Source organism: Phaseolus vulgaris, chromosome 1 (assembly GCF_000499845.2).
Source record: "Phaseolus vulgaris cultivar G19833 chromosome 1, P. vulgaris v2.0, whole genome shotgun sequence".
NCBI classification, from domain to species: domain Eukaryota; kingdom Viridiplantae; phylum Streptophyta; class Magnoliopsida; order Fabales; family Fabaceae; genus Phaseolus; species Phaseolus vulgaris.
Genome location: NC_023759.2, coordinates 38675407 through 38691748, shown reverse-complemented (window position 1 = coordinate 38691748; position 16342 = coordinate 38675407). Strand labels below are relative to the sequence as shown.

The 16342-nt window shown below is 29.9% G+C and overlaps 2 protein-coding genes and 1 pseudogene across 7 annotated transcripts; 1 reads left to right on the top strand and 2 right to left on the bottom strand.

The window, feature by feature from the left end:
• Positions 1-3731: 3731 nt before the first annotated feature.
• On the bottom strand, positions 3732-6049 carry LOC137814147 (uncharacterized). Of its 6 annotated transcripts, none has more exons than XM_068616724.1 (3): positions 5871-6037; positions 5698-5779; positions 3732-5200 (listed from the first exon to the last, which is right to left on the bottom strand). In XM_068616724.1, the coding sequence occupies exon 3, from the start codon at positions 5193-5195 to the stop codon at positions 3867-3869; it is 1329 nt and encodes a 442-aa protein (XP_068472825.1). In that variant the 5' UTR covers positions 5196-5200; positions 5698-5779; positions 5871-6037; the 3' UTR covers positions 3732-3866. The 6 variants fall into 6 exon arrangements, with proteins under 6 accessions (XP_068472825.1, XP_068472827.1, XP_068472828.1 ...); XM_068616726.1 differs by having other exon boundaries at positions 5698-5767; positions 5860-6035; XM_068616727.1 differs by having other exon boundaries at positions 5698-5767; positions 5871-6032.
• A 7378-nt stretch (positions 6050-13427) lies between these two features.
• Positions 13428-13537, top strand: LOC137816763 (U2 spliceosomal RNA; annotated as a pseudogene).
• Positions 13538-14162: 625 nt separating this feature from the next.
• Positions 14163-16342, bottom strand: LOC137814146 (peroxidase A2-like). Its single transcript, XM_068616723.1, has 4 exons — positions 16046-16342; positions 15765-15959; positions 15404-15569; positions 14163-14892 (listed from the first exon to the last, which is right to left on the bottom strand). The coding sequence occupies exons 1-4, from the start codon at positions 16259-16261 to the stop codon at positions 14474-14476; spliced, it is 996 nt and encodes a 331-aa protein (XP_068472824.1). The 5' UTR covers positions 16262-16342; the 3' UTR covers positions 14163-14473.

The window sequence follows — 16342 nt, the reverse complement described above, 5'->3', positions numbered from 1 at the left end:
TGTTTTGTATATTTTCAATGGATCCTTCTCCCAAGATCCATCAATATATAATAAAAAGTTAAATTAAAATTAAAGAAATATATAATTTTATTGGACCTACGTGTTAATCTACACACACACCATATAGGTCATTATTAACCATCCTTTATGTTGTGTTCGGATTGAGGGATGCACTGTAGCTGAGAAAGAACATTCACTGTCTGGAGCAAGTCTTGTGCAAGGAAAGAAGAGCGTGAATTTGCGGTCTGCTTTCTACTTCTCATCCACATTGAAGTGCAAAGAAAGGGGTAGCATAGCAAGGAAGCCAGGTCACCAACTTGGAAATACATTTTTGCCCTTCATTTTTCAGGTGCATTTGAGCTTTTGCACTATGCATATCAAAGATTCCATGCAGTCTTTGACACGAGAGGGCACAAAGAGATTCTTGAGCAAGCACTTATTTCGGAGTTGACCATGGTAGCTGGAAGTTGAATGCAATTTAAATGAAATAAGTGTGTGGACATTTATTTTTCACACTCCCTTTACTTGCTTCTTCTCAGATTGTTTCTTCTTCTCAGAGGTTGTTTGCTTCTTCTCAGAGCTTTGTTTCTTCTTCTCAAGTGAGTACTGGAGATATTTTTGTGCTAAAATTAATTGATTTTGATACTTAAAACACAATCAAAATAATCGATTGTTGGTGAATAATCGATTATGGGTTGCTTATATGTGCACCATTATCAATTTGTTGTATATATATTGTTTACATAATCGATTTTGCTACTTGTATAATAAGAGTCGTAATTGATTTTGCTTTCATGTTTACACAACAAGCATAATTGATTCTCCTCCATGTATATTAACCAGGTTAATCGATTCTGTCTGAACCCACTGAATCGATTGTGTTCCCTACAAAATAACAAACTTAATCGATTTTCTCTTAACCTTTTACACCTAAATCGATTTGGTACACATACACTCCTTCTTGTATGTCTACCAAAATCGATTTTACATCCTTGCATGCAATAATGTATTTTCCATTGATTTTTTTGTATTTGTGGGAGTTGTTGCTCCTTTGGTGTGTTGGATTTTTCAAATTACTCTTCATATTTCTAGTAAGTTAAAATAGTTTGTTAACAAAAAATTGTGTCTGATCTTGATCTGATTGCAGTTGCATGTTTATTTTTAAATTTTTAAATTTATTTTTTATTGGTTATATAATTTTGGTTATATTTTATTTCCTATGTTTAATGTTTAAAAAATATTATTGTTATGTTTATATTTAATTTTTTGTGTTGTTTATATATTAATATATTTTAGTTTATTATGTTTATATGAATATGATTTAGTTTATTTTTATAATTTTATTTTAGTATTTTAATTACCAGTATTCTATTTGTATTTATTTTATAATTTTATAGTATATGTTTAATAGTTTAATAAATTGTTTGAAGTTCTGTTTTTATTTAATTTGTTATTGTTTTTATATTAATATAATTTTGTGTATAATTATTATGTTTATTTATGAAGTATAATTTACCTGATTATAATTGTGTATTAAAAATTCTGTATTTTAATTAGTGACGAAGCTAAAAAGCTGAACCCAAACTTGTTAATACCCAATATATAGTATACATTTAGTGCTCATTTCTTTTTTAAGTTAAATAAAAATAATTTAGATATAATAAGTTATAAACGGAGTGTGATGTGCCTTCACAATTTTTGTTAGATCTTGTTTTTACCGTGAGGAAAATTGATTCCAGAAATTTCCTAAACAGGAACATATACTGGGAATAAATTGATTAATCATTTTCTGTTACATTGTAATTCATTACACTGTTATTAACTGTTTCCTTCTATCTGTTTTAAATTATTTATTTTATAATATTGATGGGATTATGCTTTTTCTGAACTGCGAAAAAAGGTCTAAATTACATTTTATAAAAATGTAAGAATTTTGAAATATTATTCTTGTACAATACGAGGCATAGTAAAAAGTTATGGAGTCGTTGGAAACAGTTGTCCCAAATATTTAGATTTAATATCTAAATCATACAAAGATCATCTTGCCACTGTGTAAGAACTAAATATTTAAAAGAATGAATTTAAACTAATCATCTACACAAATTTAGTGAAATAATATTAAAAGAAGATTGGTGTTAAAACTTAATTAAGGCTTTTGGTTAACACCATCGTAATCTCACTTGACGTATCCATCTCAAAAGTAGTAAAGTGGCTGGTTAAACACTTGGAGTGGGAAACCAAATTTCTATCTGTGGGTTTTTTTTTAAAAATTGGGGAAGAGAGAGGAAAAGACGAGGAAGACTGAGTCAAAGTTAATAAATGATGTGTTTGATGAAAATGAAAAGAAAATAAGAATTTAATATTTAATTTAATCATTTACTAAAATATTTTTGGATTTATTTTATTAAGGTTATTTTTAAATAATAAATTAAACATGCATGTTTACTAAAAAAAATTATGAAAGCAATATTACAACTTAATCTTCAATATTCGTTTTATTAGGAAAATTGAATATTTGATTAGGTAAAATTATAAAATTTGATATACTAGCAATAAAATTTATTAATAACAAAAAAATTATTAAATTTTAAAACAACAAATTCAACACATTTTTTTTCAAAGTTGACCGAAGAGATAGTTCTTTATCATATAATCAATTATGTTATGACTTGCTTTAAATAGATTATGTATTGAAAAATAATTGATTATACACTAGATCATAATCAATATATGTTTGCTAAAATATAACCCCAAACCACATTTATGATGGCACACCATCTTTTCTAGTCTCTGATAAATTACTAAAGACATAATCGAATTAGAGGCCTGTCAATAATATACTATTTTTTTTAAAACTATTATAAAAAATCTAACAAAAAAAATTCAACCCAAGACCATTTTTATCAGATTAGACGCAGCCTAGAAGATGCAGAGAGAAAATGATACACGTAAGAAGCAAACCATTTAGAATAAACGTAAGCATTATAATAACTGGTTTTGCCCTAAAACAACGACTGAATCTGAAGATAGATAGATAGATAAATACTATACACAAATCATCCAAATCAAAACAATATCAGCAAAGATAGTGGCATGATGTTATGGTCTTAAAATCATGCTTCAATATGATCCATTGAAGAAAGATATCATGAACGCTGAAGTACAACTTTTTTATTTTTTTTTAAAAATACCCACTTACCATCGTGGGTAAGAAGGGTCAGAACAACTCAACTAAAGTAAAAATAAAACGGAAGCTCGTGCGATAATGAGGAACCAGATTATGCAATCTAACTTACATCGGCAGATAAATTGCTTCTTTGGTACAAGTCGTACGTTGAGATAGAAGAGATTTCTGGATTATGACTTTAAAAGCAATGCATTTTTGCTAAATAAGAGGTTGACTATAACTACTTATTTTGATAAGCTCATTGTATGCTGAACTCCTACTTGAACAAAATGAAAATCGAAGGACTTTGGTTCGACGAACTTCATTATGAATCATGTTGAAATAAGATTTTTGAGAAAAATAAAATAAAATCATATATAGCCCTTTTCATGAAGTAAAATAAGCTCCATGTAATGCCCCTAAATGCTAGGGTAGCTTGGCACCTTGGTTATTCCATAGGGAAATTTAGTTCCTGGATGCAGACTCTATAAACGACTCAATCCTTAAAGGAGATTCTTAAACAGCGAATGACAGTAATGTGAAACCATCTTGAATCTACCAAAACTTGTAAACGGTGAAAACTTCATAAATATAAGGTAACGCGAAAGCAAGAAGCACTTACATAGGTGTTGGAAAATTATTAATCATATGAGGTACATGATAGAATAGTAATAAGTTGAACATCTATAAGACTTTTTTATCAGTTCAAACGTCTGCGTCTTGGAGCACGAGAATCTCCACTATCCACATCAGACAATCTTGAAGCATCATTCCTCCTCCTAGAAGAGGATGTTGACAAGGATACCATGGAATCAATCTCTACAGCAGTGTCCACTTGACTCTCTGAATTAATAACAGCACCAATGCTTGAAAAGGAATCCCTGTCATCGACTGGAGGAGGAGGTTGTTCTTGGTTCCTACCAATTGGATTGCTACGGAAATAAGCCTCAACTAACCTTTCAGCAGAAGTCAGTGCTGAGGAAAGAGTAGAAAGCGTTGCTCTGTGTGATTGTGTTCTTCGAAGCAAATGGGATTGCACCCTACTTCGGTTATCCCCTGCCTCGGCAGTATTAGCATTATTCTGAGCCAAAGCCATTACATCCTCTGGGAGTGGCCCTAAATTCTGCTCTCTCCGCATCCCTCGAGCAGTCAAGAACCTACTTAGCAAGGAAGTAGTTCTCTCTGCAGTTTCACGGGCACCATCCACTTCATGTGGCTGAACAAAATCACGAGTAAGATCAATTCTACTCCCGAGACGCCGAATCATCTCTTCCACAGGGAGTGCAAATGCATTTCTCTGAATGGTTTGTCTCAGACTCTCAACCCTCCTTGCTTGGGGCCTCGGAGGGATCTTAAGAGCAGAATCCTCCTCATGACCTCGGACATTGTTCCCACGGCCATATATTGGGGTAACACTTTTGAGAGTCACCTCTCCCTTGCAAACTGGACACTCTTTCGCATCCGAATGCAGATGCAACCACCTATACAGGCAAGGCCAACAAAACAAATGCCCACAACAAGTCACAACAGGATCCCTAGAGATGTCCAAACAGATGTTACAATCAAAAAAATCCCCATCAGTGCCACTACCCTTTTCAACATCATCCTTCTTCTGCGAAGCCTCGTCCTCTGCAACACCATTCACATTCTCACACGCCTTCGGCGCCTCCTCCATTCTTTCCTCCGCCGCCACACTGCCTTCTCCAGCCTGTAAGGCAGTTCCATTTCCAGAATTGACCAGAAACTGGTTCAATTCCATGGAGATATTGTGAGCCTCAGGAGGTATATGAAAATGCCGCGCAGCTTCAGTTGGGATGTGAACATGAAGTTCAGGATGCGGTAGCGGAAGATGCCGCCATCGCCACCGTTGCCGTGCCCTAAACCTCACAGCTTCGCTAATTCTCTGAAGAGGCTCTCCTATCCAATCATCCAAGTTCACAGCTTCATTGCTTATGGGGCCAGTTTCAGGTTCTGGGCCTGGACCCAGATTCAAATCAAGGTTCATTGCATCGGAGGTCTCTTCCTCCATCGCAGCTTCAATCACCAAACCAGAAAGACGCTTCCTTTATTGCAAATTTCAATTGTAGGGAAAGGGAAACAACAAAGGAAAAGGAAAGCAAAAACTTTTCCACCAAAAAACTCGAGTTTACCACAAATCGAAGAAACCCAGGTAAGAGGGGGAGTAGGGCGTCGAAATTAACAATCAGAAACGAAAATCCCCAAAACTTGAGGCGAAATTGGGCGTAAACCCTAGCTTCATCACAAACAAGAAGGACCCCAGATCCAATACAGAGGGTTGACCACAATTGTAAGGATAACCCATGGTAAATTACTCGAATTAAACTCGAAATGAAGGGAAACTGTGTTTAAGTGTTTCCGATTAGGGTTAGGCGAGTACAAGTTTGCGAAAAAGAGACGAATAATTTTTTTGATATATGTAACGAAAAGAAGAAAAAAGAGATTGAAGGAATAAAAGAGGGAATATGGAAGAAGGAAGAAGAAGAAGAAGAAGAATTGAGAAGACAGAAGACCTTGGAGGTAAGAGACGGAAGGATTAAGGTTGGATCATTGTGATGCCGTAGGTTCGGTGCGGTGCGGTGCCTGCGGTTGGATCTAGTGTGAGAGAGAAATGGGGTTTAGAGGAAACAGGAAATGGTAAGTGAGAAAGAAGAAGGAAGAAGAAGAAGAAGAACCTGAGCTTCACCTGGTATGGTATGCAGGTCGTTGTGTTTGTGGTGGTGATGAGCGGTGTGATGAGGTAGAGGCACGAGTGGGTTGTCTGTGATATTCCTACGCCGTTCCCTGCACCAAAACGCTATCAGAGCCGTTCTTGCGATGAATCACAATGAAACAATTCTCTTTCTCTCTCATAGCCTAATTACCATTATTATCTCATTAAAAAGCCTGAGATTTTTTTAAAACCACCTGCATATCTTCCTCTCCAGACAATTATGTTTCAAATATATTAAACTTGGACCATTATAAGAAAAATTAAATATCTCTAACCTTTAAGAAAACTATATTTCTAAATTTCATCCTCAAATTATTTATTATTTTGAACATGGTATATCTTATAGTCAGAAGAGTTTAGTAATGGCATTTTTAGATATTTCGAAACTCTTAAGTGAATAAAGATGAAGATAGTGATAAAAATGAGAAAAAATAATCATAATGAATTGGAGATGTGTATTTTGGTATTAAATACAATCATACATTACAAGTAATTGGTAAAAAAAAAATACCTTAAATCCTAAAGTATATATCATTGTGATCGGTGTGAAAAATTGTTACATATATATAATAAATAAGTGATTGAGGTAATAAATCGTTAAATACTTAAAATATAAAAGATATAAATACTTTTTATTATTTTAACTTTGAATTATTAATGAAATTTGTGAGTTTTTTTTTTAGATATTTGTGAGAGTGATTTTGAGTTTTTGAATTTTTTGAATTCTAAGTGGTGTCTTTTGATGATTTTTTCAACCTCTTCTTCTTTTACACATGTTTCTTCCTTTTGATCTTCCTCCTCATAAACATTTGAAGCAGATACCATGCACTAAATTCTAGTTTATTTATATCCCAAGCAACAAAACACACACACATCATGTAAGGATAAAAGGGTAGAAGTTGGACTTTGATATCACGATGTTACTCTAATACCATTTTTGGAAGCGTCATGTGAAAGAACTAGATGACAAAGCATATAAGTTATCAGACATCTCAATCATTGAACTAGGGTCGCTAAGAAGTATATGTAATAAGGTATCATGCTACCTCCCTTCATTGATGATGAAAAGTCAAACTACATGATATCATTAAATATATCTTCTTCAAACAAGTCATCGTAGGTAAGTTGATATAAGTTATTAGACATCTCAATCATTGAACTAGAGTTGCTAACAAGTATATGTAATAAGGTCTCATGCTACCTCCCTTCATTGATGATGAAAAGTCAAACTACATGATATCATTAAATATATCTTCTTCAAACAAGTCATCGTAGATACATTGATATGAGTTATCAGACATCTCAATCATTGAACTAGGGTTGCTAACAAGTATATGTAATAAGGTCTCATGCTACCTCCCTTCATTGATGATGAAAAGTCAAACTACATGATATCATTAAACATATCTTCTTCAAACAAATCATCCTAGGTACCTTGATATTTGTTTGAGTCACATTACAATTCTAAACATCAAGGGAGACAAATAATCCTAACATTGTCGTCTAATATAAATATATAAAGGTGATTTAATCAACTCTAAGACTTCATGCACTTAATAGACAATTATACATCATATCATATAAATACAACAAATAAACTAGTACGAAGACTCTCTTCACCATGATTCTTATTCTTTCACCATCACAACAATTTGACAACTTAAGGACTTACATGACATAAATTTTTTCTCTTTTAGGTGATGATAAATTGGAAGTGCTAATCTTGAACTGATACATAGGTTGGACCTTCTCAACCAATCATGGCGATGCTCCACATTTGTCGGAGTCATTAAACCAACTACATGATTTCCCCTAAGCTGAAGGCTCTCACAACTCGATACCCCACACACCCTCAAGACTTCTAGCCAGTGAAAATCCCTTGAGTACCTTATCATTGTCAACCCAATTCCACCATCACTTAATTATACTCATAGTTATCATAAATCAATTTGTCAAGTTTTACCATCCTCTTGATGCACGATATTTCCTTCAAATCACTATTGACATGATAAGTATTTAGAGTCAATATCAAATTTGATCACCACATTACACAAATGAAATACTCAATCTTTTGTCATCACACGCCTAAGTCTATTGTACTCAAGTAATGATATCTCATCACATCACCTTGATGTTCAATCTACAATCACTCAAACCTATAATGCCACATGTTAATGTTCAATTCAAATTCACTGTCTAACTCTTTCTTTTTTTTTTATCTTTTTTATAATTAATATTACGTTTAAGCATAGAACATACACCATCACTTTTTAAATATATGTTCTTACATTCTTAAACAAACAATACAAGAAATTTCATATTTTTTTATCTTCATAACATGAAAAATAAATAGTAAGTTTTATAATCTAAACTATATATCTTCATCATTAACTGAAACTAAACACTTCAATTTACTAACCAATCCACTAGCAATACCATCACATCACAAATCTATTTATGTTTAATCACAAAATCATACATACATTTATAAATAATATGACAATTCATGATAATTAAGTGATAAATCGTTTTTCACCAAAACTAAGCTAACTTAAAAAGTTCATAACTAATTCATAAAAACTCATTCCCAATAAATTTTAGTGTTAATTACTCTTAATAAAATCTATAAAAATTGAGAACTATTAATAATATAATTTTATGATAAATTAAAAGCCAATTTTGTCTCACAATATTTATCAGTGAATACCACTGAAAAGTAAAAATAATTATTTATAAATGTTGTAGATAATTTTCACCAAGTTAATATCACAAATCTATCATGATCTTGCCACATTTCAATTATTACATAAATCAACCTCTTCCACAACCTTATCCCAAGATATTTGGAACTATTAGATTGATGATGAAAATTGTTATATAGAATATCTAACATCTTCTAGAAATTTATATATAGCGTATATAGATTGATGATGAAATACCCTAAATACTGCATATAATATTATTTTTTATTAAAAAGTATAATTTTTTTATAAAATTATGACTAATACTTCAAGAGTAATTGCTAACTTATTCTAAATCCTAATTAATCCTAAACTTCTATATTTCAATACAAGAAATACCAATCAAGTTCAATAATGCGTAGCCAAATACAGAAAATTGTGAATACTACATTTCTGTCTCAATCAATATGTTACAAGCAATCTGTATTTTTAAAATTCTATCACAAATTCCACACAAAAAAAAATTGTGTTTGTCTCTTTCTGAATCTAATTATCCCTGCCACATCCAATTTTACAAGAAAAATAATACTTAGGTTCAATTACACATCAATAATTATAGACAATAATTTAAGATGGTTTAATGTTTTAATATATATCAACTCTCTAACAACAACCACTAAGATGTTAAAATTTATAGTTAACTTAAAGAAGTTATTTTCTTCCCATTTCACTTTCATTTTTCTCATAAAGAATTATAATTCCATAGAAAAATAACTAATACAATTTCATTATAAAATAACCAAGTAATCTCAATGCATACATCAAAGTACAAATTAAATTTCAATATTATATCAATATTTTAACTAATCAACACTTTAGTAGAGATTCTAGAGTTTTGAAAAAACATAGCCAATTCTATAAAAATCCTTTATACATGGTTCTAGCTGGTGAGTTCCTAATTAATTCTAATATCACTGAAAAAAAAAAGATATCTCATTCTTTAAGAGTGATTATTGTTAAACTTAAACTTATCTCTTGTAATTCCTTTACTGTTATGTTACCCAAACTAATATATTGATTAGAAAATTCATCATAATTCAAAAAAAAAATTGTTCTAATTTGATTTCAATTAGAACACCTTAATATTTTGTATGAAATAATCATCTTATTTAGTTATCTAATGGTTATTGAAATTAAATTAAAATGTTCCTCATAATTGCCACTTTCAAATTAGGCAACAACAAAAATCTTAAGAAATTATATTTAGTTATATAAATATAGTTTTAACATGTACCAATTTACCTTAACTATTTTTTTCATACAAAAGTTATAGTTTAGTCATAACTTTTCCTTAAAATTTAGACAAATTAAAAAAAATCATTTTAAGTTTTATCCTAGAAGAAAAACTCCAAAATATCAAAATTCAAAATTAACTCTAGAAAAAAAATATTGTTTAAAGTTCCAAATGCCATGTTTTCATAAGATATCATATTTTTAGTAAAAAAAATGCTAACTTTTCTGTAACAGACTGGTCATATTCTAGAAATTTTAGTAAGGGTAGAATGTACTCATAAATTAAAAATTTATAACTAAATCTAAAAATATATTTTTTAATATTTCAGTTGTCATTTTCTTCTTGTTCAGTGTATTTTAAAGGAAAAAAGACACTCCTTCAAATCTAGTACCACCGTAAAAATGTTCACAAGTTTAAAACCCAAATGGAATAGATTTTAAAAATAAAATAGTTAACAACAACCACAAAACTTCAAATATATAACTAATTTGAGAAAATATATTTCTAATTAATTTGAGTTGTTATTTTTGCTTACAACACTACAATGAGGTTTCAAGGGAAAATATAAACTTTCAAAAATAAAAAACATGAACTTGAACCCTAAATCAGTGAAGTTAGATAAATTTTCAGCAAATACTCAGATTTGTTAGTTCTTAAGGTTCCTTAATATTGTTTAAAAGTCTTCCAATATGAATTCGAGGTGTTGATCTCTTGAAGGAACTCTTTCAACTTTTCATGCACGCACCCTAAATATTTTTCTTGGATTAGAAAGTAAATTTGATGAAGTAGATTTTTTTTTTAATTAAGGTAATTAGAATAAAGAATGGAAAGAAAATTTATATAAATTTGTTAATGATTTGATAGATATAATAAATTTTAAAAAATTATAAAATAATATATATAATAATTAATTTACTTGTATTATTATAAATTAATTTTAACTAAATAAAAGATAATAATTTTATAATTAGTTAATAATTTTAATTTTATTATTATTTGTTATTTATAATTATTTTATTATAGTTATTATTTCATAAATTTATTATTAATATTTTTTTATATTAATTATCATTTTATATATTTATTAATATTTTTTATTATTTTAATAATTATTATTATTATTATTTATATTATATAATTAATTATATTTATTTATTATAATATAATATAAATATAATATGAATGATTTAATAATATAAAAATATAATATTATATATATATTTTTTTTAATAGTTTGTTATATATATATATATACTTATATGTTTTTAATCGAGCTTTTTTTGTCTCATTTTCTGGTTTTTATTGATTTTTTATTTCTTAATTTTTGTGTTCTTTTTGGCTTCTTATAAATTCGTGGCTGGAAGAAAACAGAGCCTAAGTCCAATAAGATTTGTTTGAAATGTGATGCTATAGAAAGAAAAGGAACACAAAAGTAGAAACTAAAAGAAGGCAATACAACTCCTTAAAAAATAAAATTTCCAATGTTCCAAAACAGGGAGTAAGAACAAAATCTCAAATAAATTGTTTTTGTCATGAAACCATGAATAGAAATTTTTTTTCAAGAAGATCAATATTTGTATTAAATGAAAGTAAAATAAAAACCTATCACAAAAATGAAAGGGTGGAAAAGGGGGTTTGCGAGAGGGATAGTAGATGAAAAGAAACCAGAAAATGTTGAGTCTTGGTATCTAAAGGTGGAGGCTTAAGCTTCAAGTTTATGGCTTTGGTAGTGGGAGGGATGATTTTTGTTTTTACAAAGAGGGTAAAAGAGAGAGAAGAATTTCCGTCAAAAGAGAGAATTGAGAAAAATAAAAATTAAATATTAATATAGTCTCTAATTTAATTAATATAATAATTAATTATTATTTATTTTAAAATTTAGTTTTTATTTAATGATTTTCTTGTATTTTTAATTTAAAATGTCATAAGAATTTAGAAATGACTATGTTAATTGAAGTAGGTATTCAATATGGAGAAACTTAAATGTATATGAAAATATTATAATATTGAATTAGAATTTAAGTATAAAAACCAACTTCTTGGTACAGTGGTTAAAAATTTAGAAATGACTATGTTAATTGAAGGTATCAAGTAGGTATTCAATATGATGGAGAAACTTAAATGTATATGAAAATATTATAATATTGAATTAGATTTAAGTATAAAAACAAACTTCTTGGTATACTGGTTAAAAATTCTATATGTTAGTAATTTAGCTTATATATATAGAAATATTTGTACATAATGCATATTTACATATATATATATATTTAAATATTGGTATGTAACACTGATACATCAACATCAATCCATATGTGAAATGATATTTTTTCAAGGTTCTTGATAGTAAACCTCACTTGTCATGTTCAATTACTACAAAATATTTACTATTTTTTTTACATCATTAACCAACAATGTAACACATGGAAAGAAGAGTATTGACTATCACATGCTAAGCATACAAAAGAAATTGAATATTTTCAATTGGATAGTCACACAATCTTCTCTAAGGCAATATGAATACCTATGATTAAATGTTTCTAACTTCAAACTAAATACCGATAGTCGAATAGACAAAAACTCTAATTGCAAAATTATTTCATTTGTATGTTATACATGAACTAGTAAATGAAATTTAGTTTTGACAAACATTATGTAGAGCACACCTTTCACTTTAGGTATAGGGCAATGTGGGGAGTTCAACCTATTAACATAGTGTTTTTAGCAGGTGGAGTGGTGGGAGTGCTAAAGTCTAGTCTTTTCCAAGTTTTTTATGTTTCCTTATAATGCTTTTGGATTGTAAGTTTAGTGATGAGATTTTTTTTATTTGTATAAGGGTTAAAACACTATTGAAATATTCATTTTAGTTTATTTATTTATTGTTAATAAAAAAATAACATAGTGTTTCAATTCAACCTATTAATTAATCTCTAAGGAGACCAATATAACTCATTTGATCACTCTTCCATGAACTCGCTCAAAACCTACTCTTCACCATTACACAACTCTACTAGAAGTTGTACTTTATCTCGAATGTAAAACACTTTTATATCACAACTTCTACAAAATCCTCTCAAGTTTCCCTCTCCATTGTCTACAATGATGGCATCATCAATTCCATCAATGGTGTGTCATTCGATTCATATAACCATCCACTAAAGATAAATAATTCCTAATCATCTTGAAATTCTTATAATCCTTAACCTAACATAAAAAAAAAAGTGTTAGATTCATTCCCTATTAAACCTATTTCATACATGTTAATCAATAAACATATATAACAAGTGTATTAAATTATATTTTCAATTTAAGTTATTAAGTTTAGGGTTTGTGTTGAATTTAGAGAGGAATAGGAGTATTTGTTCTTCAATGCTGAAGCAAATTTCTATGAATCTCAAAGAATTAGAATTGAAAATTAAATTTGAACAAGAAGAAGAATACCAAGTTATCGTAAAGAATAATTCAAAGTAGTATTTTTTTTTAAATCAACAAAAATAATACATTAATAATGGAGGATACTTTGACTACCCAGACCATATAAACTGCACATAAAGAATAAAGTCTTTTGACTAAGATCTAGTGTAGTATATGTTCTTATAGTTTGATATCTGATATGTGAGCCATAAGTTCACACGATATTAAATTAATTTTTTGAGAGAGAAAAAAATAAAGAAAGAATAAAACCTTTTCAACATACAAAATGTAATTTTTTTAGAATATGTATTTCGCTAAATAACTCTCCTAATATAAGGCTAAAATACCCACATATTCCCGCAAATTTAACTCTCCCATATTAATAAGAAACGTATATATCGAAAATATCTTCTCTTAAAAAAAGAAAGCACATGAAGAAGTCAATTTCATTTTACTTTCATATATACAGACCATTTTTGCAGAGTTTCTTTTAAAGTTTTGAAAACTGTTTGAAAATCTTATGATAAATATATAAAGATCCTTTTGTAATTTTAAAAATAATTAATAATAAATAAATTTCCAAAAAGAACTATATGCGACTTTCCCTGCCAAATTTAATAATTTTTTTTGGAAACTTTAAATCAATAAGAAAAAAAACCATATAAACACAACAAATTTTGCATGCAACTTTTATGAAAAATTTTGCAATAAATTTCACAAGTGATTCATAAATGTCGAAATGGGTAGCATCTGCCTACTTTATTTTGTAAAGTTCACTTGTGACCATGAAAAACAAATTAAAATAACTGCTGAATCAAACATCAACTAAAACTAAGTCTTACTAATGCAAATTATTAAAGAGTGCAGATATGAAGATTACGACCAAAGAAATAATTTTTTTTATTAAAATGAAACAATTTTATAATACATTGCATATCATATTTATAAACTGGTACAATTGTTAAAAGTAACATTTTCCTTTATTAAAAAAACTCATTATAAGATCACTTTATGTAAGGAAACAAACAAACCAATAGCCCAACAAGATACTGATTTCGAAGTCCTACCATATCCTGACATCATCACACAAAGAACGCAAACCTATATTTATATGTAGTTATATATATATATGTGTGTGTGTGTGTGTTGATGATGAGTAATGTGTCAAGAACAACTCATGTTCTTTTTTAGCTTCCATTGACTTTCTTACAATCGGATCTGATTTCTCCCTGACTTCCAGTTAAGGGGCTAATATTACCCATATTAATCATGGACTGAGCAAAGGCTTCGAAGAACGCGGATTGGTTGCTGGCGAAGTTGCTGACGATGGACATTGTGGCGGAGCCATTAGTAGAAAAAAGTTCTTGGTCTGTTTGAAGAAGACCCCGATTGTTGAGAAGATTTTGGAAGTAGTTGTTGTCGAAGGTGTCTGGGGAAGAAGGGTCAAGGTTGTTCAGAGTGTTTCCGCTTCCATTTTGTGGACAATTTTGCTGCAGGGTTGCTAAATAGCTTGAGTCCAACGTGGGATCAGGACTACCCGTGCCACTGAAGTTGAACAGCCTCTGGTTGAAAAATCTGCACTGTGCACGACCAAAAGTATGTGCACCTTTGAAATCAAGCAGTAGTTAATAAGCATGCATGCTTTTTTAACTGTTTCTACTGGTTTTTTACAAATAAAATTAAATGAGTTTTTTTTTCTCTTGAGAAGTTATCACATGTTTGAGATTATTCGGAATTAAGCAATTTTCATATGAACATAACTGGGAAAAAAATTTAGATATCATTGAGATTAATGTAGATCATAAACATACTGCAGTTAAAACAATATTTCTTTCATTATATGTTCAAACTTATTAAACTATTGATCTAAATAATATCTATAGAAAAACTTAATTTTTTCAGGATACAGTAGCAGCTGTCATTTAAGTAACATTTGGCAGGTCTTGTATTCAAAATAAACAGTTTTTAAAATTAGGTTCACTTTCTTTGTTTCTAATAGTTAAAACAATGAAAATGAGTACTTCTTTTATGATATAAGTTGTTGTTAAATGGAGTAAGTGTTGGAATTCAGCTATTTAAGTTGTGTGAGTGCAGGCAGTAAGACTAGATACGATTACCAGATAATGCAACGAGATCGGTTATGTTTAGGCCAACGGCAGAAAATTTTGCTGTGATATTGGCCAAGCTTTCAGTTGGAGCAGGAATGGAAGAGTTAGCACCAGATTGGTTTGCAATCAAACCGTCCCTTCTGCCTAGTAGTACCGTCCATGAAGGTCCTCCTCCCTGCAAATATATACCATATTAATATGCAGTTTTGGTTTTTTATTTCTGTGGTGGAATGTCGTGTGATTCATGTATATAGTCAAACTTGTGGGAAAGGTATTTGTTTGTTTGTTGTTACTGTAATAGACGCATGCATTTATTACAAGAAATTTGATAAGGTAAGGAGGATTATATCAACTGATAACAATAAATTACCAAAGACACAGAAGCTTCAGCAGCAAGGGCAAGAATATCAGCACAAGATACAACACCAGGGCATGAATTTTCAAGAGATGTCTTTATGTTGTCAACTACATTAAAGCCACGAGCTGAATTATTGTTGGGGACTGCATTTTTCTCGCTCAGTGTTATGTTCCCGCCTTGGTCTAACAAAAGGGATCCATCACATCCCTGAAACTCAAAAATAATATCTATCTGATATATCTGACAGTGCATGAGAAAAAATAAAAATGAATTATGCTTCTGGAAACGTGTACATTAACAAAGCAATCATGAAAATGAAGACGGATTAGGCTGGCAGCAATACGAGTATCAGATTGCAGAGCCTGCTGAATAACACTGCGGACAATGGAAGACACGTTAGGGCATGTGCTGGAGTAGAAGGTTGAACTCAGTTGAGCATTTGATGGATGAAGAAAGATTGTGAGCACTGAGAAAATGGTGGTGAGAAGGGAATGATTGAAAGAAAACATGCTTGAGTTCTTGTATATTCTTTCCTATTGGTTTTAGAGAATAATGCATGGAATCTTGGTGGCATATATATGAGAAAGTAT